The following is a 23,296-nucleotide window of genomic DNA, read 5'->3' as shown; positions in this document are numbered from 1 at the left end:
TTTGCAGACATTAGCCACAAAGAGCTGCATGTTAGTCAGAGCTCTTTGGAAAGGGGCACCGTGCGGCCAAGGCTGGTGGCCTCCGGTCCCTGCCACAATGAGAGGCTGGAGCTGACCATACCCACAAGAGCTGGGGAGCGGCTGCCAGTTGCCGAATGCCTACTGTGTGCCCGCAATCCCTGCAGCCATCTAGAGGCAGGTCTTCTTGTTCCATTTCACCATATAAGGCACTGAGACCAGAGAGGTTGAGTCATCTGCCTAGGGTCACACAGCTTGTAAAGGGGCAGGTGGGGCCAGCAGAGCTTCTGCTACCAAATTTACTCTGGGAACCAGGAAGGGGAAGGCTTGGAAGCAAAGCCGGGGGAGGAGGCGGCGGTGGGCAGCCCGGGGCTATTTATACTAAGCCTCCCAGCCCTGGCAAGCTTGCTGGCATGTGTACCCGCAGCAGCTGTATCCCTGCCAGAACCTGGAAGGAGGAACTCAGTGCTTCTGGGACCAGCCACTGGAGCACGTCACCGAAGCGTAGGCTTGTGACTGCTTCCCCCCAAGCCCCCGAGGAGAACCGCGGAGAGAGCAGCACCGCGGGCTGAGCGGGCACCCAGATGGTGCCTTCGCCTCCTCCCTCTGTTCCGCCCTCTGGTAGAGCCAGCCTGCGAACCTGGGCAGTTTGGAACTGGCCATTGGGTGGCAGTCTTGAGTCTTGAGACGACCGGGAAAAGGGGTGACTGGCGGGGACAGTGAGAAGGGCTGGTGTGGGCTGAGATGCTCACAGGTGCCACCCAGGTCCCTTCCAGAGGTCACTCCTCGGAACCCGAGAGCGAATCCTGGGAGACGGTGTCCAGGACCTCCGACCCCCTCCGTAAGCTCTGTGCGCCAGCGTGACCTGGGAGTGGACACTCTGTCCTTGGACAGCTGACGGAGTGCCCTGCCCCCACTCCCAGGACCCCTTTCCCTGGAGCAGAGGCCGTAAGTGGCGAGCCGTGGCCCAGGTGGCTCCCAGGGAGTGCAAGGGGCACCTGTGTGTTCTCTGGGGCCCAGAGGACACCATCCAGGCCAGCAGCCTCCCAGGGCCAAGAGGCAGGTTCCCAGGTGGTGCCCCTGAGTGGCGGGGCTCGCTCCCCAGCTTCCCGTCTTGGTGGCAGAGCTGGGTGCAGAGTGGAAGGCTCATTCCCGCCCCACCATCTGCTCCAAGCATCCAACACACACTGGCACCTGGATGCGTGTCCCTTGCCAAAGCTTGTTAAGAGGAGACGCAGCTGCCAGCAGGAAGCCTCCTGGTCAGCCAGGTGGTGAACTTCCACTCCAGGGAAGGTGGCTGAGGTGGGGCTTGGGGCCAGGAAGGTTGAGCCAGGTGGTGTCCCTGGGCTGTGTTTCCTGACCTTTGCACTCTCCAGAGTCCTCTCCCCTTGTGGGGACTTCTGGAATTTGTCACTACAATGATAAGGACAATAGTCAACATATGTTGCTACCTGGGCTTAGAGGTTTTTATTTTGGGGGGGAAGGGTACCAGGGTTTGAACTCGACCACTGAGCCACACCCCAGCCCTAGTTTGTATTTTATTTAGGGACAGGGTCTCACTGAGTGGCTCAGCGTCTGGCTTTCACTGAGGCTGGCTTTGAACTCGCGATCCTCCTGCCTCAGCTCCCGAGCTGCTGGCATTACAGGCGGGCGCCACCTCACCTGGCGAAGGGCTCAGAGTTTTGTAGCTATCACTCACCTCGTCCTCATGCCTGCCCAGCAATGGGACAGCCTCACTGTCACCATTTTAACAATGGGAAATGCCACTCAGAGACTGAGCAGCTGGCCACAGGAGCCAGGAGCAAACTGCCACACCGTGGCCAAGACCCTCGCTTTGGCCTCTGCGTGAACTTGATTTGGGTCTCGGGGACAAAGGCAGTTGAAGGCGAAGCATCTTTTGAATCCTCAGTCATCTGGGTAATTTGTACGCTTGGACTCGGGCTCTGTCCCCGGTGACAGGGTGACGGGGTTTGGCCAGTTGCTTCCTGAAGCCAAGCAACCAAATGGATCACTTTCCAGATGTCCATATGTGGGCAGCGGCTGGCGGGCTGGCGGGACTTTCCTGGCTTTCACCCGATGGCGCCCCTGTTCACCCGGTGTGGACACGGGGGCTTGCGCCCCTCTGGACGGGCCTGCAGGAGGGAATTTCGGGTTGAGCAGCGTTGGCTGGTTTTAAAACATCATCTTGCAGCTTCACAAAGGCAGGATGTAGGTTTCAGCTCCTCCCTGCGACACAGGCGAGAGACACAGGCTAAGCCAGAGAGGGATCGGGCTCTGCAGAAGCGTCCGCTGCCAGAGGAGGAGGAAGCCCCTCCTGGTCCGGCCGAGGCCGAGCACCGAGGCTCGGGGCTGCGGGTGTCCTTGCAAGGCTGCCTTTCCCACGGGTTCTTGCAGAGCCTCGAGCAGGCGATCCCAGAGCGGCAGAGCCAGGGATCCGTGATAAACAGGGACCCGTCCGCGAGAGGCATTCGTGGGCATTAATGAGGCTGAGAATGGATCTGGGGTGAGAAGGTGCACGGAGCCTTTGGGAGGAAAGCAGTCCGAGAGGTCCCCGGGAGGACCCCGATGACTTACCAGGACAGCCCTCGCTCTCTAGGGCCAGCGCCCGAAGCGGGTGTGAGGATGGGAGGGGCTTAATCAGGCTTTGTTGGGCAGGGCCTGACCCCAAGGGCTCACAAAGGGAAGCTTGGCATCCCCACCTGCCCAGGAGATCCCTGGGGAGGGGACTTGGTTCCAGATTAGAGTCCTGTGCATCTTCCCTCGAGGGTGGGGGTGAGAAGACCCACTAAGCCCAGGCCTGGGGTGGGGGGCTTCATTCCTGCCCTCACCTGCCTGAAAGACTGAGTGGACTCTTCTGCCCTCTGCAGACCAACTGTCCAGCACAAGGAGGCCCAGGCTTCCCGGCCGCCTTCCCCGCCCTGGAGTAAATGCCCAGGGTCAGGGTGGGGAGAGACAGATCCCACCCTCTCTGCACCTCCCACCCCTCCCCACCTGCGGGCCCTCTGGTCATGGGTGCCCGGCTCCTGGCTGGGGCAGGATTTGGGACCTAGAAGACTACAGGGTAAGGAGGCCCCCAGGACCCCAGACCCTGCGATCTCCTTCTGTTCCCAGCTGCCTCCTGCCTTCTGTCCTGTCACACTCCTGGCCCTTTGAAGACACCAAACGACAGACTCAGAGGCCCTAAGAGTTCCTTGAGTCCCATTTGACAGAAGGGCAAACTGAGGCAAAGAGAGGGGCAGACTTGCCCAGGTCACAAACACAGGACAGAGCCCCTTCACCACGGAAGGACTGGGCAGGGGCAAGCGGGGTCCAGGCCGGGTGGCACCTCCCTGTCGGTGGGGGAGGGGCGGGCTGGGATCCCTGGGCCCGGGGGGCGGCTTCACGGGTCTCTCTTGGGCTCTGGGGCTGGAGCAGTTCTTGGTGCCTGAGGTCTCTGAGCCTCCTGGGCATGTTTGGAGAAAGGCAGCGGAGGTGGGGGTGCTGGAGGGTGGCCGCCTGCCCCAGAGAGCTGGTCAGCTCTGGCCAGACTCCTATCTGTCTGCTGAGGCCCCGGCTTTGTCACCAAGGGTGACAAAGTGCACACTGCGGGGGGCTGCAGCACACTCCCCACCCTGGCAAGGGCCTCCGAGCCAGTCCCAGGTGCAGAGGGATCTGGAGCCCACCTCCTGGACTTACCTGCCCCCAGCCACTCCTGAGCTGTCAGTGGTCAGCATGGCCAGGAAGCCCCTCCCAGAGCCACTTCGGGGGCTGGCACTTCAGGGAGCTTCCACCAGGGACCCCTGGATGGGGAAGGTGGGTGTGAGTCCATGAAGCTGCCCTTCTCCTCCCCTCCCGGGGCCACTGCCCTGCTGGGCTGTGCCTAGACTGGCCAAACCACTGGGGCAGGCGCTGAGTGTGTGTGTGTGTGTGAGTGTGCATGAGTGTGTGTGTGTGTGCGTGAGAGTGTGAGAGAGTGTGTGTGGGTGTGAATGTGTGTGTATGAGTGTGTGTGTGAGAAAGTGTGTGAGTGTGAGAGTGTGTATGAGTGAGGGTGTGTGAGAGTATGTGTGTATGAGTGTGTGTGAGTGTGTGTGTATGAGTGTGAATGTGTGTGTGAGTGTGTGTGTGAATGAGTGTGTGTGAGTGGGAGAGTGTGTGTGTGTGTGTGTGTGTGTGTGTGTGTGTGTGCAGGCTCCCACGCCGGTGCAGGTGGTGAGGGCAGCCTAGGGCTGAGAGTTCCCAATCGTCAGACTCAAATGGATCCTAACAGAGAGAGAGAGAGGGCTGCGCTTGTCAGAAGTCAGTCCAGACGGGTCCCTTTGCCCCTTAGCCTCAGTTTTCTCGTTTGCAAATTGGAAATCTTTCCTGGGAGCAGAACCTGTGCGGATCCGTCTGTGAGCTCTCGGGGGCTGCTGCGCGGCACTGTCGCTCAGTCCCCAGGAGATGGAGGACAGGGTGAGGTACGGCTCCGGCTCAGGGACGAGGGCCTGAGCAGCTCTGCCACCTCCTCTCGGGCCGCCCTCCTTAGCACTCCACAAACCCAGGTGGCCGGGGATGCGGGGACCTGGTCCTCTCCATTCCCCACGGTTCCCACTTTCTCCCCACCTAGAGCCAGTGGTGGTGGCCCCCTGCAGGCTCGGTGCCTGTTCATCTTGTAGCTGCCCATTTCCTCTCCAGCGTCTCTCTGGGAGGTGCCCAGCCAGGGGGACCGTTGCAACACCCTGGACCCCGAGGTCGCCTGGTGTGTTGGGTTAGGGAAGGCACAGAGGCTCCCAAGGCCTTTTACAGAGCTAGGAACTGGCGGTGGCCTGTCCCAGGAAAGCTGACAGCACCCAGCGCATGACTGTTGGGCTGTGCACCCCCTCCCACTATGCAGTGGCTCCAAAGGGGGATGCAGGGACCCTCCCCACATCTGGCTCCCCTCCCTCCACCTTCCCAGTGGGTATGACAGAGCCAGAGGTGCAGGGTGCAGAGGGCCACCCCTCTACCCACCATCTGCAGGTGGGGGACACCCAGCCAGTGATGCTGAGGGACTCATTCCAGGTCACACATCAGACTGGTGGAGGGAAGGCGTCCACTCCAGTGCCCAGGCCACTTCTGCTGCCCAGGCGCCATCCCCTGCTCCCTTCCCCTCTTCTCCCTGAGCTTGCAGGAAGACGCAGGCAGGCGGAGCCGAGATGGAGGAGAATTGTTTTACATATTTGCTAATCGGGTCTGAGCGAGAGGGCTCGAGCTCATCAGCCAGGAAGGAATCCAATTTGGCGTTTATAGCCATGGTTATTGGTCATATGTCGTGGGATCTTTTTATTTTTATTAACCCAGCAATCTGGGGGCTGGGGAGCCGGACTGCCTGCTGGGCTCCCTGGGACCCTGGTTCTGTGGCCGGAGTCACCAGCGCCACATGGGGCTCCAGGCAGTGGCCGGGACCTGGGAGAGAGAGGAGGTGGGAGGGACGGGCTTTCTTCCCCTCCAGGCCAGGGACGTCTGGGCGGCTGCTCCTTTTCCACGGCTCTGTACAAGCTGCTGGTTTGATTAAGCTTTTATTGTCCCTTTTTCCTTTGGGCTCAGGCTGTTCCCAGGGCTGCTAGAGCCAGGACTGTCAGGATGAGTTGCGCAGGGGAAGGGGGAGGGAGTGGGGTCACCGGGTGGGATTCTTCTTAGCGCAGAGCTCACTGGCTGCAGGGACGGCTCTGACACCCACCTGCGGAGGCCCCCATCCAGCCCAGCCCGGCCGGCTGCCTGGTGTAGAGCTGGGGTGCCATCAGAGACGAGTCAGTAAAGCACCTAGCAGGTGCAGTGCACGGTAGAGCTTGGTGGATGGCCTTACCCCTCCCCCACCCGCCCAGGGCCTGGCAGACAATCCCCACTAGGTCGTCCATGTTCTTCCAACCAGAAGCAGCTGGTTGGCTGTTTGCGGCCCCCTCTCTGGTCACAAAGTTCTGTCCTGGTCCAGATGCCACCATTTCTTCCCTCCCCATGGCTGGAGGAAGAGACCCTCCGAGGAGTCTGCCTGCAAAGCTCCCGGGCAAGAGCCCCGTGGGGAGAGGCCAGAGCCTGGGGAGGCCAGCGTTCCCCATCTGCAGCCTGCCCTTCCCTGCTGAGGGAGCCCCGGGAGCCGGGGAGCACTCAGGGTCTTGAGTGAGATGTCTGCAATCTCTGCATGGGCTCAACTGCTTGGTCCCACCTCTGAGAGCCATCTGGGGTCTGGGTGTGGAATTTGCTGCCTGTTTTTTTTTTTTTTTTTTTTGGTGTTATTAGGGATTGAATCAGGGAAGTTCTACCACTGAGCTACATCCCCAGCCCCTTTTAATTTTTTCCCCCTTAATTTTGAGACAGGGTCTTGCTAAGTTGCTGAGGCTGGCCTCGAGCTTGCGATCCTCCTGCCTCAGCCTCTGAGTTGGTAGGGTTCGGAATCTGTGTTTTAAGAAGTGACTCTGACTCACACTGAAGTCCAGGGGCCTGCGTGGCAGAGAGGAGGGTCCGCTCTGCTGACTGGTAGACCTGCCCACAGGCAGCGGCCAGATTTGTGACTCTTGCCACCTGCGAAGTTCATAATTACCCTCCTAGCTGCTATGCTTCAGCCAGGGGAGGGGACATCACCGTGCCCTTTTATAGATGGGGAAACAGACTTGCCTACAGCCCCTGGCTAGCAACAGAGCAGACTTGAACCCAAGTCCGACTGCACAGTCTACATTGCTTAGTTTACCCATCCCCCCCCCCGCCCCGCCATCAGGCCCTGGTTGCTTTCATTCCATGATATCCCTCTTGGTGTTGGGGCAACCAGATCTGTCCCCAGAGCCTACGGGAGGGAGCACACAGCATGGTGGAGGGCACCGAGGCTGCTGGGCCCGGTCTTGTTAGGTCCCTTTGGGGGTTTCCCACTGTTCCTTCTGAAATATCGCCTGAGCGGGGCGTGTTTGCCCTCGTGTGTTGTGCGGCTGAGTCGCGGAGTCAGCGGGGAGGCCAGCTGCCCTGCATGCTCTCCATCCCTGAGCCCGCCCTTCCCAGGAACCGAGGGGCCCTGGTAGGCTCACCAGAGTCCCCACCACCTCCCTCCCACCCCCCACTTGGGCTCTTCTCTTTCCCAAGAGGATGGTCGTGGGCATCCCTGAACTTCCTGCTGGCAGTGGGGCCCACAAGGAGGTGTTTCTGGTGGGGGGAAGGGCACAAGCCCATCTGGGCCAGCTGCTGTCACCCAGCCAGGGCTCCGGGCTGGGCAGGGAACTAAGACGGTCCACACCCCTCCCTCTGTGGATCTCGGGCATCTCCCTGATTGGTGGCCTTTTTCTTTTGAGATTCTGGGTAGGACCTGGGACTTCTTGAAAGAAGATTCTGGAAGGGCCCTAGGGTGCAGGCGGCAGGCCGGACACCCAGGAGGGCCCACCCTGCAGTGCCGTCTGAGTGGAAAGGCTGGAGAGCCACGAGGCTGAGGTCTGAGTTCCAGTCCACAAGGGTCAAGGCCAAGAAGGGCCGGTGTTTCAGCTTGAGTAAGGGCCAGGAAAGACCACTGTCCCCACTCAAGGGATGGCAACAGTGACCCTCTTCCTCAGCCTTCCTGAGCTGTTCTGCTCCCCAGTGGGTCGGAGGGGCCATCCACCTGAGGGGCCGCAGCCTGCTGATTCCAACATTCATCTCACCCAGTGGGTGCACAGACACACCCAGAATCCTGTCCTGCCCCGTGTCTGGGCACCTGCAACCCAGGGCACTTGGCACCTGCAGTCAAACCATCCATGAAAGGAGCGATCCCATCCGTGTTCCACCAAAGGGAGGCCAAGTTCCAGCGTCTGGCGGGGACTCCCTTTATATCGTGCACTGAGTTGTGCTTTAAGAGCTCGTGGGGATGCGCACAGTGTCTTGAGGGCAATGGTGTCTTCATTCCAGGCATCCCACTGCTCAAGGCCCTTGAGGGCCTCGCTTAGCAAAAGAGAGCCTGGGCTTTGGGATCACTAGAACTGAGGTTTTTACTCTAATTCTACCTTATTGGCTGTGTGACCATGATGGAGTTACTTAACCTCTATGATTACGATTTTTTCTTCTGTAAAATGGAGATGTTCGTATGCCTGCCTTGCTAACGTGAGGATGACCGAGGATAGGTAAAGAATACCAGGCACACGGTAGGTGCTCAGCTAACTGGGATGCTACCTTTATCCTAATGGGTGTCAGAGTGTCTGTGTTGAGCTGGCTGGGCGTTGGCTTCACACCGCCTGTGTGGTTCTGACCCACTTCCTCCCTCTCATTCCTAGGGCCTCTCCAGTCTCTGAGGCTGAGATGGAGCGGCCAGGTCTCAGGGGAGGGTTCGGGATCCGGGTGAATATCTGGATTGGTGGGAATATTGGGGTTTAGGACAGTGATACCTTGGAGGGACCATGGCCTCCTCCTGATTCCACCTCATGTGAGCTGGATGCCCAGGAGGGGCAGGCCATGACCAGGAGACAGACACAGTGTCCCCACTGCAGCATATCAGAGGCAGATGCAGGTACTCAAGAGCGTGCACCTTGAACTTCTGCCCAGATTTCTCCACCCAAGGGTGAGAGAATCAAAGACCCCAAGAAGTTTAAGAAGCAGAGCTAAGCCAGGGAGGCAGAACCCCCCGAGTCAGGAGGAAAAGGCTGATGAGCTCCTAATTGCCATTAAATTATATATACATATACGTATTTTAAGTCAAATCTGCATGTCTAATGTGGTTTTTTTGATTACACTTTAATAGCCTGGCTGGGATGGGGGAATGGAGAAGGAAGGGTTCTATCATCTGATGCCTATGGAGGGGAGTCATAAACAGGGCCCGAGACAGACTCTGACCTGGGGCCCCATCCCTGGAGCACTGGGGAGAAGAGTGGGCTACGGGATGTCCCCACTGCCTCCCACCAGAGCCCCTCTGCCTAGATGGCCGGCCCTCTGGCCTGCTAGTTACAGATGCCTTTCCCCTTACGCTTTAGACACAGCTCCCAGTTTGGCTCATTGAATCCGTATGCCAGCTTCTCCAGGCCTGGCTGTGCCCTGGGGCTGCCAAAAAACCACCCCAACTGGGCGGGGGCTGGGGCTCAGTGGCAGAGCGCTTGCCTGGCATGCGTGAGGCACATAAAAATAAACAAATAAAATAAAGGCATTCTGTCCATCTACAACTGTAAAATAAATATATATGTATATATATACCAAATATATATAGTATATATTCATATATACAGTATGTATGTATATATTCATATATGTAAAGTTACTTAAAAAAAAAAAAAACAACTACCCCAAGATCCAGTGGTGGAGCAGGATGAAAACCACCAGCCAACAGCCCTAGCCCCTCGACCTTGGGAATTACCTCCCGACCCCTGAGTCTGTTTCCCCATGTGCGAGTCCACGGAGTGGGACTAGGACCCCTGAGGGTCCCTTTGGCTCTGATGAACCATGCCTACTTCCTGTTCATTTCAAGACCTCTCTGTGCATCTGAGGGGCCCTGGAGATCACACAGGCACCCACCACTGAGCATTTGCCAAGTCCTGTGTCCCAGTCCCGCCGCTTTCTTGCTGGGCTCCTTGCTGCTACTACTTAAGCCAGCTCTGCTTGGTTTTCTCCTTGGAGGACAAAGCCCCCTCCCACGCCCATTATAGTAACTCTGCAAAGAGTTGAAGGCTGTTGCAAATCCCTTCCACGCACACACACACACGTTCTATTTTTAAATAACATTTATTTCTGATTCTAAAAGTAAGGCTGCACTTGATCATTGCAGAAAAATTGGGGACAGGCAAGTATAAAGGGGAGTATAAAAATCACCATAGTCCTCCCAAACTGCACAGCCACGGCTAATGGGTTTTATTTAAATATACACATATGAGTTGTTTTTTTTTTCCTGTTATAAAATTTGGATTTTGCTGCAGATGTGGCTGTGGGTCCCTCCAACCCTTCACCTTGAAATGGGGTGGAGTCTTCCTTCCCTGGTGACCACCCACTGCCTTTCCCAGAGAGGGAGACTGAATCCCTGGATGTGTGTCCACCTTGGTTCAGGGCCTTGAAAGACAGAGTCAAATTCCGACTCCCTCTGTGTGTAAGAGGGACAGCGGACAGAGTCAGAGGGTGTTGTCACTGAGAACACTCCAAGCCCCCCCACAATGGAGATCACAAGGCCCCCCGCAGCCCAGGGCCCCATTCTGCTCTGGGCTGTGTCAGCATCGAGGGTGTTCCTCTGCACAGAGCAGCCAGAGCTCCTTGTCAAGCCAATCCATTCTGTCACCTGAGAAAGGAAAACAAATCTGTGATCTTCTGTCCTCCGGCCTGCACGGCCTACACAGAGGGGTCAGGGGTCGAGGAGGCGACTACTGGCTGAGGTGGGGGGGCTCAGCTTGGGTGGGGGGCGGGGGTGGAGGGACCCTTGGGCCGGGCCTGCCCTCCTGGGGGTGTCCCAGCCGGAGAGACCTGGGCCTTCACCATCTCTCTTCAACATGGGTAGACGGGGCCCCAAGAAGGATGGGACATTACCTGGGACTATACAGAAAGTTGGTGGCTGAGGCTGGCCCAGAGCCACGTCAGTGGGCCACCAGACTGGATGGCCACCCTCGTGGCAGCTCTTGGTTTCAGGGGTGGACCGAGAAGGCAGGTGTGGGGGCAGAGGGTGTGACACACCAGGGACTCACTGAGTCCTCTTCTCATGCTTCCGGATCCTCCCCAACCCAGAGGGGGCCACACTGCCAGGTGCTGACGTCGCCCGACATCCCCCCTGTCCTTCTGTCCAGGGGAGGGGTCTATGAACACTGACCCCAAGATGGTCAGAGCCTCTGTTTCCTTCACTCAGCACATCTGACCTCCTCGCCCCACAGGGACCACGGTGGCCCAGCCCCATTGGCTCCAACGCTGTGGGGCTCTGGCTGGGGGAGGGGGCTCTGCCCAACTTTCTGCAGGGATTTCAATCCCACAAATGCTGTCTGCAGGTCACGGAGTCACATATGGGATGTTCTGGGACTATTGCTGGGTGCTGCTGTAGTGTCCCTCTAGACAGGGCCAGGCCACTGGCTCTCCTACTCCCAGAAGACATGGCAGCCAGGGTTCCTGCACGTGGGAGTGGGGACTCCCCGCAGGCAGTCCCGCTCACACCTTTCCATCACACGCTGGGTGACGCTGCTGTCAGCTGGCTTGTCAGAGGGAGCTCCTCTCGTGGTCTCTGCCTGGGCTGGTGCACAGGCTGCTCTGGCCCCCGGCCCCCATGGCAGCCAGCTCCAAGCAGGAGCTCCTGGCCGCGGAAGCTGCACCCTGTATCACTCAGCCTCGGAAGTCACAAAGCGGCATTGCTGCGGTAGAGGGTCCCTCAGGCCCACCCAGATTCCAGGGGAGGAATGCACACATTCCCTCTGGAGGGAAGAATACCAGAGTCACCTCCTGAGATGAGCTGGTGGGACAGAAGACACTGCCGTGGCCACCTCTGGGAAATACACCCTGCTGAGTGGGTCTCGGGGAGTTTGCAGCCTCCGTGGGGTAGAAGAGGGAAGCAGAGCCCTCGTTTCCCTGCCTTACCTGCACTGTGACCAGCCTGCAGTCGACGTCACCTTCCCACCACCTCTTGTACCGTTGTCCCCGTTCTGCAAGAGGGAAGACTGAGGCTCAGAAAGGTTACGCTGCCTGCTCTAAGTCACACAGGATCTGCACTGAAGTCTCTCTGCCTCCAAAGCCACAGATCTTGCCACTGCCATACTCCTCTTGATCTCTGTCCTTAAGTAATTTTTACCCCAGGCAAATTATGACAAGGGTGGTGGGGACACCAAGAGAGGACAAGAGGGGACACTGGGGCTTCAGATCTGGTAAGTCTTCTTACAGAGATGATACTGAACCAGGCTTGGACAGCTGAGGTAGATTTGGATGACTCTGGCAGGGACCACAGCCCTGGTGGGGTCACAATGGGAGAGAGGGGCCTCCAGATCACCTGAGGAGGGTTGTGCGGACTCAACCTTGACCTTTGACATCCTCACACACCAACACATCAAACTGTACTCCCCACAAGGAAGGCTGAAGTGGACGTCGGATGGGTACTTAGTCCCGAGGAGAGGTACAAATGTGGCCTGCGTCTGCTCCTTTACCTGAGGGGAGGACTGAGGCGGCGGCTCCAACTCCACCCTCCACCCTCCACTGCCTGCACCCCCCCCTCAGCTTCTGAGCCGCCACCTGTGAGATGCAAACTGGGCCTCAGGACATTTGCACCTGTGAGATGCAAACTGGGCCTCAGGACATTTGCACCTGTGAGATGCAAACTGGGCCTCAGGACATTTGCACCTGTGAGATGCAAACTGGGCCTCAGGACATTTGCACCTGTGAGATGCAAACTGGGCCTCAGGACATCCCAGGCACCCCGAAGGCCTGCTTTGGGACACCTGGCGAAGATATTGATAGGAATCTTGCAGGTCACAGGAGCAGTGTCCACCCCTGTGCTGGACGCCCCTCCTCTCCATCCACCCCAGGGCCCCACCCTAGTCAGTTGCTCCCTTCTCTGTTTCCCTATTTCCTTCTGTCTCCCCACCACCCATTCTCCTTTCTCCGTCTGGAATCTCTCCAATGTCCGTCTCTGTTGCCCTGCTTCCCCTCGCCCTCTCTTCCTCTGGACTGACAGCAGCCCTCCTTCCCCCCTTGGACAGACCGTCTAATTGAAATGGAGCACTCCAGAGAATGTTAATAGGAAAGAGCATTAATTAGCCAGCTCTGGCACAATTAGCTTCCTCGTCTCACTGCCTGGCGTCTAACTGGATAATGAGTCTCTCCGTCTAAACAGAAGGCAGGTAGGACAAGGGGACAGGCCATGCCCACGGATGCTAGAAGGTGTCCTGCCTTTGGGCCACCCCGCCGGAGCCCACAGCCTGGCCAGCCTTGCCCTCTCCTGCCAGTGCCCAAAGGTTTGACGTTGCTGGAGTTGCATATTAAGTGGTCTGGGCTTCATAAACAGTGGCTGCAGCTGAGCATCCTAGAGAGGGGGTGGGGAGCTACTGAGGGCTCTCCAGAAGAGCTATGACAGGCACCAAACACTGGAACGGCTCCCTGGGCAATGGCTGTGCAGGTTACAATCCCCGGAGGGGAGAAAAATTATATATGTATATCTATCTTCTATCTATCTATCTATCTATCTATCTGAGACAGACAATTCCTAATGTACTACAAAGATACTTTTGGTCCCACAGTTGTGTGAGGCAGGAATGACTGGACACCTCCATTTTGTAGAGGACAACTCTGAAGTTCCGAGAGTCTCACTGCCTTGCCAATATTCACTCTGCCAGGACTCCAACCAGAGTCTGATTCTAAAGGTCATATTCTTTCCCTTCTACCCTGAAGGTACTTATAGTTGCTCAGTAAATAAAAGTGGTTGCTGTGGAGTCACAGTGTACCTCAGCCTCGAGTTCTAAAGACAGAATGTCACCAAAGATTGGAAAATCATGAGTAGTCAACATTCTTGCACATTCCTTACCCAGGGAGAAACATCTTTCCTGTTTGCAATTGGGCTGTAATTCACCTCTTCTTGTGGCCTTGGAAGCCAAGATCTAGTTGGCAGAGGTGATGGGCAAGAACCAGGATTTTTCTGTTTGATGCACGTGTGGATGAATTCAGTAGCATTAAATGCCTGGTTGACGCGTTCCATTATGGTATTACTATTGGGTTAGGAGTGTGTAGGTTTGGTACCCCAGGTAGGACAAATACCACCACAGGGCACTGTCCCCTCCCTCTCCCAAGGCTGCTGACGCTCTCCCTCTTCTGTAGGCTATGGACTCTGAGGATGACCCCCTGCTGCAGGACGTGTGGCTAGAGGAGGAGCAGGAGGAGGAAGAAGCAGCAGGCGAGGCCTTTAGCAGGGCCCAGAAGTCGAGGCCCCGTCCTGGGGCAGGGGGGCAGTGTTGCTGGCGGCGCTGGACTCTGCCTTCGGGGCCCCCAGCCACGGGCTTCTGGAGTACTCTGGGCTGGGCCTTCACCAACCCGTGCTGTGCGGGGCTGGTGCTCTTCCTGGGCTGCAGCATCCCCATGGCCCTGTCGGCCTTCATGTTCCTCTACTACCCGCCCCTGGACATCGACATCTCCTACAACGCCTTTGAGATCCGCAACCACGAGGCCTCGCAGCGTTTTGACGCCCTCGCTCTGGCACTCAAGTCCCAGTTTGGATCCTGGGGACGCAACCGGCGCGACTTGGCTGACTTCACCTCTGAGACGCTTCAACGCCTCATCTCGGAGCAGTTGCAGCAGCTGCATCTCGGCAATCACTCGCGGCAGGCCGCCAGAGCCCCGCGCTCGGTTCCCGCGGCCGCCTGGGACACCTCCGCGGCCCCAAAGCCAGCAGCCAATCGGAGCAGGCGTCTTCTGCGTGACGCCCCGCCCCTGGCGGATCTGGCAGCCAACCAGAGTGAAGCCCAGAAGGACCCTCGGCCAGATCCGAATGGACGACGCCAGCCCAGCACCGCGGCCGTCGCGGCCAATCAGAGCCGCTCCCGCCGGGGCGCCTCGCGCTGGGACTACTCACGCACCTACGTGAGCGCCAACACCCAGACGCACGCGCACTGGCGCATCGAGCTCATCTTCCTGGCTCGCGGCGACGCGGAGCGCAACATCTTCACCAGCGAGAGGCTGGTCACGATCCATGAGATCGAGCGCAAGATCATGGACCACCCGGGCTTCCGGGAGTTCTGCTGGAAGCCCCACGAGGTGCTCAAGGACCTGCCGCTGGGCTCCTACTCGTACTGCTCCCCGCCCAGCTCGCTCATGACCTACTTCTTCCCCACCGAGAGGGGCGGCAAGATCTACTACGACGGCATGGGCCAGGACCTGGCCGACATCCGGGGTGAGCCCTCCGGCCGGGCTGCGCCGGGCCCTGGCCCTGGTTTACTACTTCTGAGGCTTGTGGGAGACTGAGTGGTGGGCACTGCAGGAGGGGAGCCTGGCATGGCCAGGGGAGCATGGCCGACAGGGACGTGGGGAGGGAAGGTAAGGGGAGTGTGAGAAGGAGGCAAAGAGGGAGGTTGGGGTGCCCGCTTGGACTGCACGACGTTGGGAGTTATGTTTGGCCACAGAGGTTGAAAGCCTGGCGGGGGTGCGGGAGGTGGATGCCTGCTGGGGAGCAGGAGGACCAGGGATCTGGTTAGAGGAAGATAGGACACAGGCTGGGGTTGGAGGAAGACTGCGGTAGGGTTAGTTTTAGGTAAGTTAAGGATTGGACTTGAGGAATAGTGGGGCAGGGCCACAGGGTTGTAGGTGTACCTTTTAAAGGCGGGTGTGGGCAGGGAAGAACCCTAGGAGAGGACCTTGGAATAGGACCTAGATGGTGGAATTAGAGGACCACAGAGACTGGGCCTGGAAATTAGGTGGGGTTCAGACTGCAATGGAGAGGTTAAGCTTCGTGGGAGGTGTGTGAGCAGGACTGAGGGGCTGCGCTCCTTGGGACGCTGTGAGGTCTTTAGACCATACCTCTGTCCCATTAGTGACCTTTGAGCAGCCTGAGTGGGATCTCCCAGCACTTTAGAAAGGGGTGAGATTGGGGCTGGGGTTGGTGGCTCAGTGGCGGAGCGCTCACCTAGCATGCTTGAGGCACTGAGTTTGATCCTCAGTACCACATAAATGTAAAATAAAGATATTGTGTCCACTTAAAACTAAAAAATAAATATATATAAAACAAGAAAGGGGTGAGATGGTGAGGAGGAGTGGTGGGAGCTACTTGCGGAACTTCCCCACCCCATCGTGCCCCTGCAGGCTCTCTAGAGCTGGCCATGACTCACCCTGAGTTCTACTGGTACGTGGATGAGGGCCTCTCTGCGGACAACCTGAAGAGCTCCCTCCTGCGCAGTGAGATCCTGTTTGGAGCACCCCTGCCCAACTACTACTCGGTGGATGACCGCTGGGAGGAGCAACGGGCCAAGTTTCAGAGCTTCGTGGTCACCTATGTGGCCATGCTAGCCAAGCAGTCTACTAGGTAGGAAGTCCAGCCACACCCCGGTGTGCCTGCCCTTGTGTGCACCAGGGAAGAGCCAAAGGAGGATAGGGAGTTGGTTTCCATATGCCTCTTACTGATACCCCAAGATCTCTTTTTCCACGACCTTTTCCCAGGAGATTTTCTTCCCGAATCAGGGGTAGAGCCACTCTTTCACTCTTGACAAGTGAAAGACCCTTCTACTTACTTAGTGCTGATGGGTAGTGAAAAGGTCAGCTTTGAGAGAAGTAGGAAGTCCTAGGACCCTTGCCCTGAAGGGCTTGGATTTTGCTTTTCTCCTGAGATGGTGCTACAGATCTTTCTGGAAAGATCTTGGCCAACAAATGAGGAATTTCTCTCTGCCTTTAATACCCAGGGAAATAATGAGCAAGTAACTTCATTTCTCTTGGCATCAGTGTCCCTGCGTATAAAAATGGGGACTATGATTTCCTTTACCGTGGTCATTAGGAAAAGATCCGCTAACAAGTGAAGGTGCTTGCTTTGGGATGGTGTGTCCACGAATATAGCCAAGTCCCTCTCCTCCAAGACAGGAAACATCCTGCTGGGTAATAACGCCACTGTCTTCCAAGTCCCCGCTCTGACAGGACAGGCTCAGGAGGAGTCAGTCTGCTGAAATATCCTGTTCCTTCCGTTGCTCATCTATTATATTGAGCAGCTACTGCAATAATCAGAGCTAATGTTCACTGAGGATTTACTCTGTGCTAAGCCCTTTATAGGCACCATCTCAGTTAATTCTCACATCAATCCAATGAGGTGAGTGCTCTTATGATTACCTCCATGTTACAGTTGTGGAAACTGAGGCACAGCACAAGTAAGTTGTCCAAAAATTTAAAGTTCATCAGTGGTGGAGTAAGATTCACATACTGGTTTCTAATTCCAGCCCTCTCCCTTGAGTTTTTAATGACAGTTTCTGCACTACAAGCTTTCTGTCCCCCGTCTTCTTTGCCAGGCAAACTCCTGTTCCTCTATTAAGATCCAACTTGGGTAGCATTTCCCTGAGGCTGGATTAAATGCCCTCTCTACCTGTTTCCACAGGTATCTCTAATGGGGTTATCACTAATGGTCAGATCCCAGTTACTCCACTTAATTGTGAGTTTGGGTGAGCAAGTTCACCTTTCTGAGCTACAATTTCATTATAGCATTTGTCACTCTGTTTTAGTTGTAACCCAAAGTGCAGTCCTTGAGTTGGCAACATTAATATCATCTGTGGGATTATTAGAAATATGAAATCACAAGCCCTTCATCAGACCTGCATCATTTCTGTTATTTGTGCATTAAAAGTTTGAGAAAGGTCTGATTTGTTCGTCTTGGTAGAGTGGGAGTTTGGTGAGACTGGCTCATTTCTGTAAGAATGGCCCCCCGCCCAGTGTCGGCCACCCGGTACTGAGGATTTATCTGAGGAATGAATGAATACATGAATGGAATGGAGGTGCTCCAAGGAGAGGTAGCTGAGGGGTTAACTCAGGAAGCGTCTTCAGGATTTTATATATAAACAATTTTCTCTGCCAAGGCATTACCCCTGCCCTTAGGGGAAAAGTCCCTCTCCCTGTAGAGCTTCATAGCAGGAGGGACAGCCAGGGCTCTGTGGACTTGATTTTAGTGTCTTCTTTTCAATTAACACAGTCTTTTCTTATGATTCTATTATTGGTGATCCCAGAGATGACAGCGTGCACCTTGACTTAGCACCGAGTCACGCAGACGATCACGCTGCAGTAACATCAGAGTCCTAGCGCACTTTCACTACCTTCGTTGTTCCTCACCTTTGCATTTTTGTCACGTTTTTAAATTCTGTATACATTTTAAACTTTATAAGACATTCCATTATTTTACAGAATCTGCGTTCATTTATATTTATTCACATAGTTACCTTTCCTGTTGCTTTTCATTACTTTCTACAATTTTATGTTTCCCTCTGGGATCATTTTCCTTGTGTCTGAAAAACTCTCTTTAGTATTCTTTTAGATCAGGTTTGCTAGTGGTAAATTCTCTCTTATGTGTATCTTAAAAACATCTTTATTTTTCTTTCGTTTTGCTGGTCTTGCTATAAATTGACAGTTATTTTCTTTTGCTACCTCAAAGATGTCACTCCATTGTCGTCTGACTTCCATCAATTTTACAGGAAAGTTGGCTGTGTATCTTTTTTGTCATTCCTTTAAATGATTGTCTTTTTTCCCCATCAGGTTTTAAGATTTCTATTAATCTTTGGTTTCATTGATTTTACTATAAAGTATGTTGGTATAGTTTTCAGAGCTTCTTGAATCTGTAGGTTGATTGTTGTAAACAGTATTAGAAACTTCCTGGCTATTATTTCTTCAAACATTGCTTCTCTCTTGTTCTCTGTACTTCTCCTTTTATGACTTTAATTTCACAAATGCTACATCTTTTAATTAAGTTCCATGTCTTCAGTGTTCTTTTCTAGGTTTCACGTAATTTTTTTCTTTCTATGCTTTGGTTTAGTTATTCCAAATCACTAATCCTGTCTTCTCTTGGCTCTAATCTGCCATTTAACGTCTATTAAGCTGTTAATGTTCTGTGTTTTGTTGAGAATTTGTATTTGATTCTTTGTTACAGGTCTACATCACTGGTGAAGTTCTTCATATTTTATTTATTTTCTCCATAATCTCCTCTCTGTTGTTAAACACACTAATTATAGTTATTTTAAAGTTCTTATCAGCTAATGTGAATATATGAGTAACACATGCATTTGTTCCTGCAGTCTGTTTTTTTTTAATATTTATTTTTTAGTTATAGGTGGTTCAAAATTGATTGTTCACACATCAATTTGTACAACATTTGTCTTTATTTTTTTACTCTATGTGGTGCTGGGGATCGAGCCCAGTGCCTCACCAAGCTGGGTGAGCGCTTACCACTGAGCCACACCCCAGCCCTGCAGTCTGTTTTTTCACTTGGTTTTTGGTCGTGTGCTCCTATCTGGGGATAGCCTGGTGATTTTTACTACGTGATGGACGTTTTGTTTAAAAAAAATGCATAAGTTCAAGTGTTGTTATTTCCCACACAGAAAACTTATCCTTCTCTCCATTGGTCAGAGAAGAGTTACTGCATGGAGTCAAGAATGGTTCACCAAGAATGGTTCATGACCCTATGTGTTTCAAGTCTACCTGTAGTCGGCCCTAAGTTCTCTAGGATTTTCAACTGAGAGTTAGTGTATTCTGTAAAGTCCCTCCCCCAGGTTCCAAACTCGCTAATTTTTATCTCTCAAAGCTGCGAAAACAAAACAGGACAAAACAGTCTGCAATTTCTCCTGAGCTTAGGTACTTTAGCCTCATGTCCCAGATAGCCGGTGTCTTCAGCAAAAGTACTAAGGGAACACTAGCTGGTGTTCATCTGGCTGGCAGGTTTTACCCAAAGCTCTACTAATTTATCTGATTTCCAACCGAGATTTTCAGCCTTCTGCCCATGTTCAGAAGTAGCACATGCCTCCAGGGTAAGCCACTCAGCCTTTTCCAGGTTCTTCCCTTTCTGCAGTCTAGCCCCGCCCCCCGTCTATTCCTTCAGCAGCTTTGCTGTCATCAGATGATTTTTATCTGAATTTTATCTGACATTTTAGTACTGCAGGCCCTCTATATCCTCAGATTCTGCAGCCTCAGATTCAACAAGCTGAGGATTGAGATTATTCAGGGAAAAATTGCATTTGCACCAAATATAATATGCTTTTTTGTTATTATTTCTTCATACAGTACAATTACTGACATATTGTTCACATTGTATTAGGTATTATTAGTGATCTAGAGATGATTTAAAATATGCAGAAAGATGTATGTAAATTATATGCAAATACTAGGACAATTTATATAGGACCCTTGAGCCTCCCCGGATTTTGCTATTGGAGGGGTGAGCTGGAGCCAGTCCATAGACACAGGGGACCACTGTGATTCTAGGCAAGACACTGGTCTTCCATGAGCTGTTTCTTTCTACTTGAGAATAAGTGTTTGGGCCTATGTCTTTTTATAGCTGGCAACTAGGAAGGACTTAGCACTTAGGAGATGCTCTACAAATGCTCTACAGATTGATGTGTGAACAAATAAGTGATTGATTTAACAACTAAGCTATTTAACTTAACAAAGTAGGTAATCCTGAGAAATTTCCTACTGGGCTTTGGTATATTTCTTAAAAGTACATTGAGGTCTAATTGACATATAACCAACTACACATACTTAAGCTTTATAATTTGGTTGGTTTCGATACCTGTATATACTACAAAATCTCCCCTGCAATGTAGATAGTGAGCTCATTTATCACTTGAAATATGTTTCTCACGTAGTCCTGATGATTGGTCCACCATGCCTCCCCATCCCAACCTCCGGCCACCACTTTCTGTTTTCTATAATTATATAGTGGTCTCCATTTCCTAGAACTTCCTATACGTGTTACATGGCATGTGCTGCTTTGTTTGGCCTTTCATGTATCAACAGCTTATTTTGAGTGCTGAGTAGTATTCCCTTGTACAGAGATGGCATATATTGTTTATCCATTGACTGATTGATGGATATTTGAGTTACAGATAAAGGTGCAATGAACCCTCATGTATAAGCCTTCGTATGGACATATATTTTCATTTGTCTTAGGTAAATACTTAGGATTGAAATTACTGATCATATGGTAAGTGTAAGTTTTTTTTTTTGAGAAACTGCCAAATTGTTTGCAAATTGGGTGCACCATTTTACATTCCTACCAGTAGTGTATGGAATTTCAGTTTTACATCTTTTCCTGTGCTTCTATTCAGTGTTGTAATGAAGATGCTAGCCAGCGCAATCAGGCAAGAAAAAGAAATAAATGTATCTGAACTGGGAAAGAAGAAGCCAAACAGTCTTTATTAGCAGAAAACATGAATATATATGTGGAAACTCCAGTGGAATCTAAAACAACAACAAAACAAAACAAAAAACTTTTTACACTGATCATACCTGAAAATATGGTATGGTCAGTGTAAAAAAATTTTCAACTATTCTAGTAAATATCTAGTGGCATTTTACTGTATTTCCCTAATTACTAGTGGTTTGGGTATCTTTTCTGGTATTTATTTGACATCTGTTTATCTTTGGTCAATTTTTGCCCATTTTAAAAGTGGCTTTTATGCTTAGTATTATGATGTTCCGTTCTGAGTTAATCTTTATATTTTTGTATATACAAACCATGGATTGAGGTGGTTATCTTATGTGGATATCTGATTGTTCCAGCATCATTCTTTGAAAAGACTGTTCTTTCTCCACTGATTGCTTTTGCACCTTGGACAAAAGAATCTATTGTCCATAGATACATAATTGATCTAAATTTTTTCATCTACACACTGGAGCACAGTCTTGATTACTGCAGCTTTGTACCAAGACTTGAAGTTAGTGTTAGTACTTCAACCACATTCTTCATTTTTTTTTTATATTTTAGTTTCCAGTGGACAAAACATCTTTATTTTATTTTTATGTAGTGCTGAGGATTGAACCTAGTGTACCGCATATGCTAGGCTAGCGTGCAACCACTTGAGCCACATCCCCAGCCCCAACACATTCTTCATTTTTAAGTTGTTTTAATTATTTTAGGTCCTTTGAATTTTCACATGAATTTTGTAATCAGTTTATGTGTTTCTCCAAAATCAGTTTACGTGTTTCTGCTGGGATCTTGAATATGATTGTGTATAATGCACAGATTGATTTGAAGCAGAACTGACATCTTAATATAGAGTCTTCAAACCCACAAACAGAATATAGCTGACTTCTTTTGCCAGATTTACCCCCAAGCTTTTCATATTTTTTATGCTATTGCAAATGATATTTTTAAAATTTCAATTTCTAATTTTCGTTGCAGTGTGTATAAATATAATTTCTTTTGTGTTTTGTAGCCTTGCTAAGCTTATTTGTTCTACTGAGGATTTCCAGGGGCTTTGGGTTTGGTTTTGTTGTTTCTACATGTATATTCATGTGTCCTGCTAATAAAGATAGTTTTGCTACTCCTTTTCCAGTTCAGATACATTTTTTCCTTTTTCTTGCCTGATTGCACTGGTTAGCATCTCCATTACAACATTGAACAGAAGTGATGAGGGTGGACATCCCTGTCTTATACCTAATAGAAGTATGCAGAGTTTTTTGCTGGTGTCTTTTTCTCAGATTTAAGAAGTTCCATTCTACCTAATTTTCTAGCAGTTTTTTTTTTTTTTTTTTTTTGGCGGGCGGGTGTCTGGTAGGTTTTCCCGCATGTAGAGAGATGGTCATAATTTCTTCTTTTTTAATATGATGGATTACATTTGTTGACTGCTTATTCCTGAGATAAGGCCCCTTGGTTAGGATATATTATCTGCCATATAATGTTAGGTTCTATTTGTATTCAATGTTCATGGATACATTATGTTTGTGATAGACGTTGGACTGTCCTCTTTTGTAATATCTTTGTCTTATTTCTGGTATCAGGGCATTTCTTGCCTTACAGAATGAGTTGGGAAGTATTCTCTTTTTTTACTTTATTAGGGAGTTTATATAGAGAGAGTTGACAGTATTTCTTCTTCAAAGGTTTTGTAGAACTTGTCAGTGGAACTGTCTGGGCCTGCAGTTTTCTTTATGGAAAGGTTTTAAAATACAAATGAAGTTTTTAAAAATATAAGACTGTCAAGATAATGTTTTTGTGTGTGAGCTTTGGTGATTTGAGCCTTTCATGAAATATATCCATTTCATTTATATTTGCAAATTTGTTGGTATAAAGTGATTCCTAACATTTCTTTGTTATCTTCTTAATATTATAGGAAGTGTAACTGCCTCTTTCATGTGTGTTTTCTCTCTTTTTCCACGATCTATCTAGCTAGAGGCTAATCAATTTTATTGACTTTCTCAAAGAACTATCTTTTTTAAAATTGATTTGCTCTTTTTTCCTGTTTTTCTATTTTATTGATTTATGATTAGATCTTTATTATTTCCTTTCTTCTGCTTACTTTACATTTAATTTTTTCTTGTTCTACTGTTTCAAAACAGAAGTTGAGGTCATTGATTGAAACTTCTCTTAATTTCCTTTTTTTATTCTTTTGATGCACGTGACACTAGAGTGTATTTTGGCATACGTGGCGTGTAACTTCCCATTCTTGTGGTTGGTACATTATATGGAGTTACACAGTTATATATTCATATATGAACATAGGAAAGTTATGTCTGATTCATTCTACTCTCGTTCCTGTCCCCATCCCCTCTCGCTTCCCTTCATTCCTCTTTGTCTAATCCAGTGAACTCCAACCCCCCCCCCCACCATTGTGGGTTAGCACCCATATATCAGAACATTCAGCTTTTGGTTTTGAGGGATTGGCTTATTTCACTTAGCATGATAGTCTCCAGTTTCATCCATCTACTGGCAAATGCCATAATTTCATTTTTC

The 23,296-nt window shown here is 51.5% G+C and overlaps 1 protein-coding gene across 1 annotated transcript in view; it reads left to right on the top strand.

Moving 5' to 3' along the window:
• Window positions 1-23,296, top strand: part of Disp3 (dispatched RND transporter family member 3) — a 45,857-nt gene that overhangs the window by 4,703 nt on the left and 17,858 nt on the right. The window contains exons 2-3 of the mRNA XM_046424836.2: window positions 13,717-14,785; window positions 15,691-15,910. Coding sequence (XP_046280792.1) covers window positions 13,720-14,785; window positions 15,691-15,910 — 1,286 coding nt within the window. The 5' untranslated portion in view covers window positions 13,717-13,719. The remainder of the gene's footprint in view (window positions 1-13,716; window positions 14,786-15,690; window positions 15,911-23,296) is intronic.

Source organism: Marmota monax, unplaced genomic scaffold, assembly GCF_021218885.2.
Source record: "Marmota monax isolate L192 unplaced genomic scaffold, Marmota_monax_Labrador192_F-V1.1 WCK01_AAM20220418_F8-fsc00080, whole genome shotgun sequence".
Taxonomy (NCBI): Eukaryota; Metazoa; Chordata; class Mammalia; order Rodentia; family Sciuridae; genus Marmota; species Marmota monax.
The sequence above is the reverse complement of the archived record's forward strand: the minus strand, read 5'-3'. Positions and strand labels throughout refer to the sequence as shown.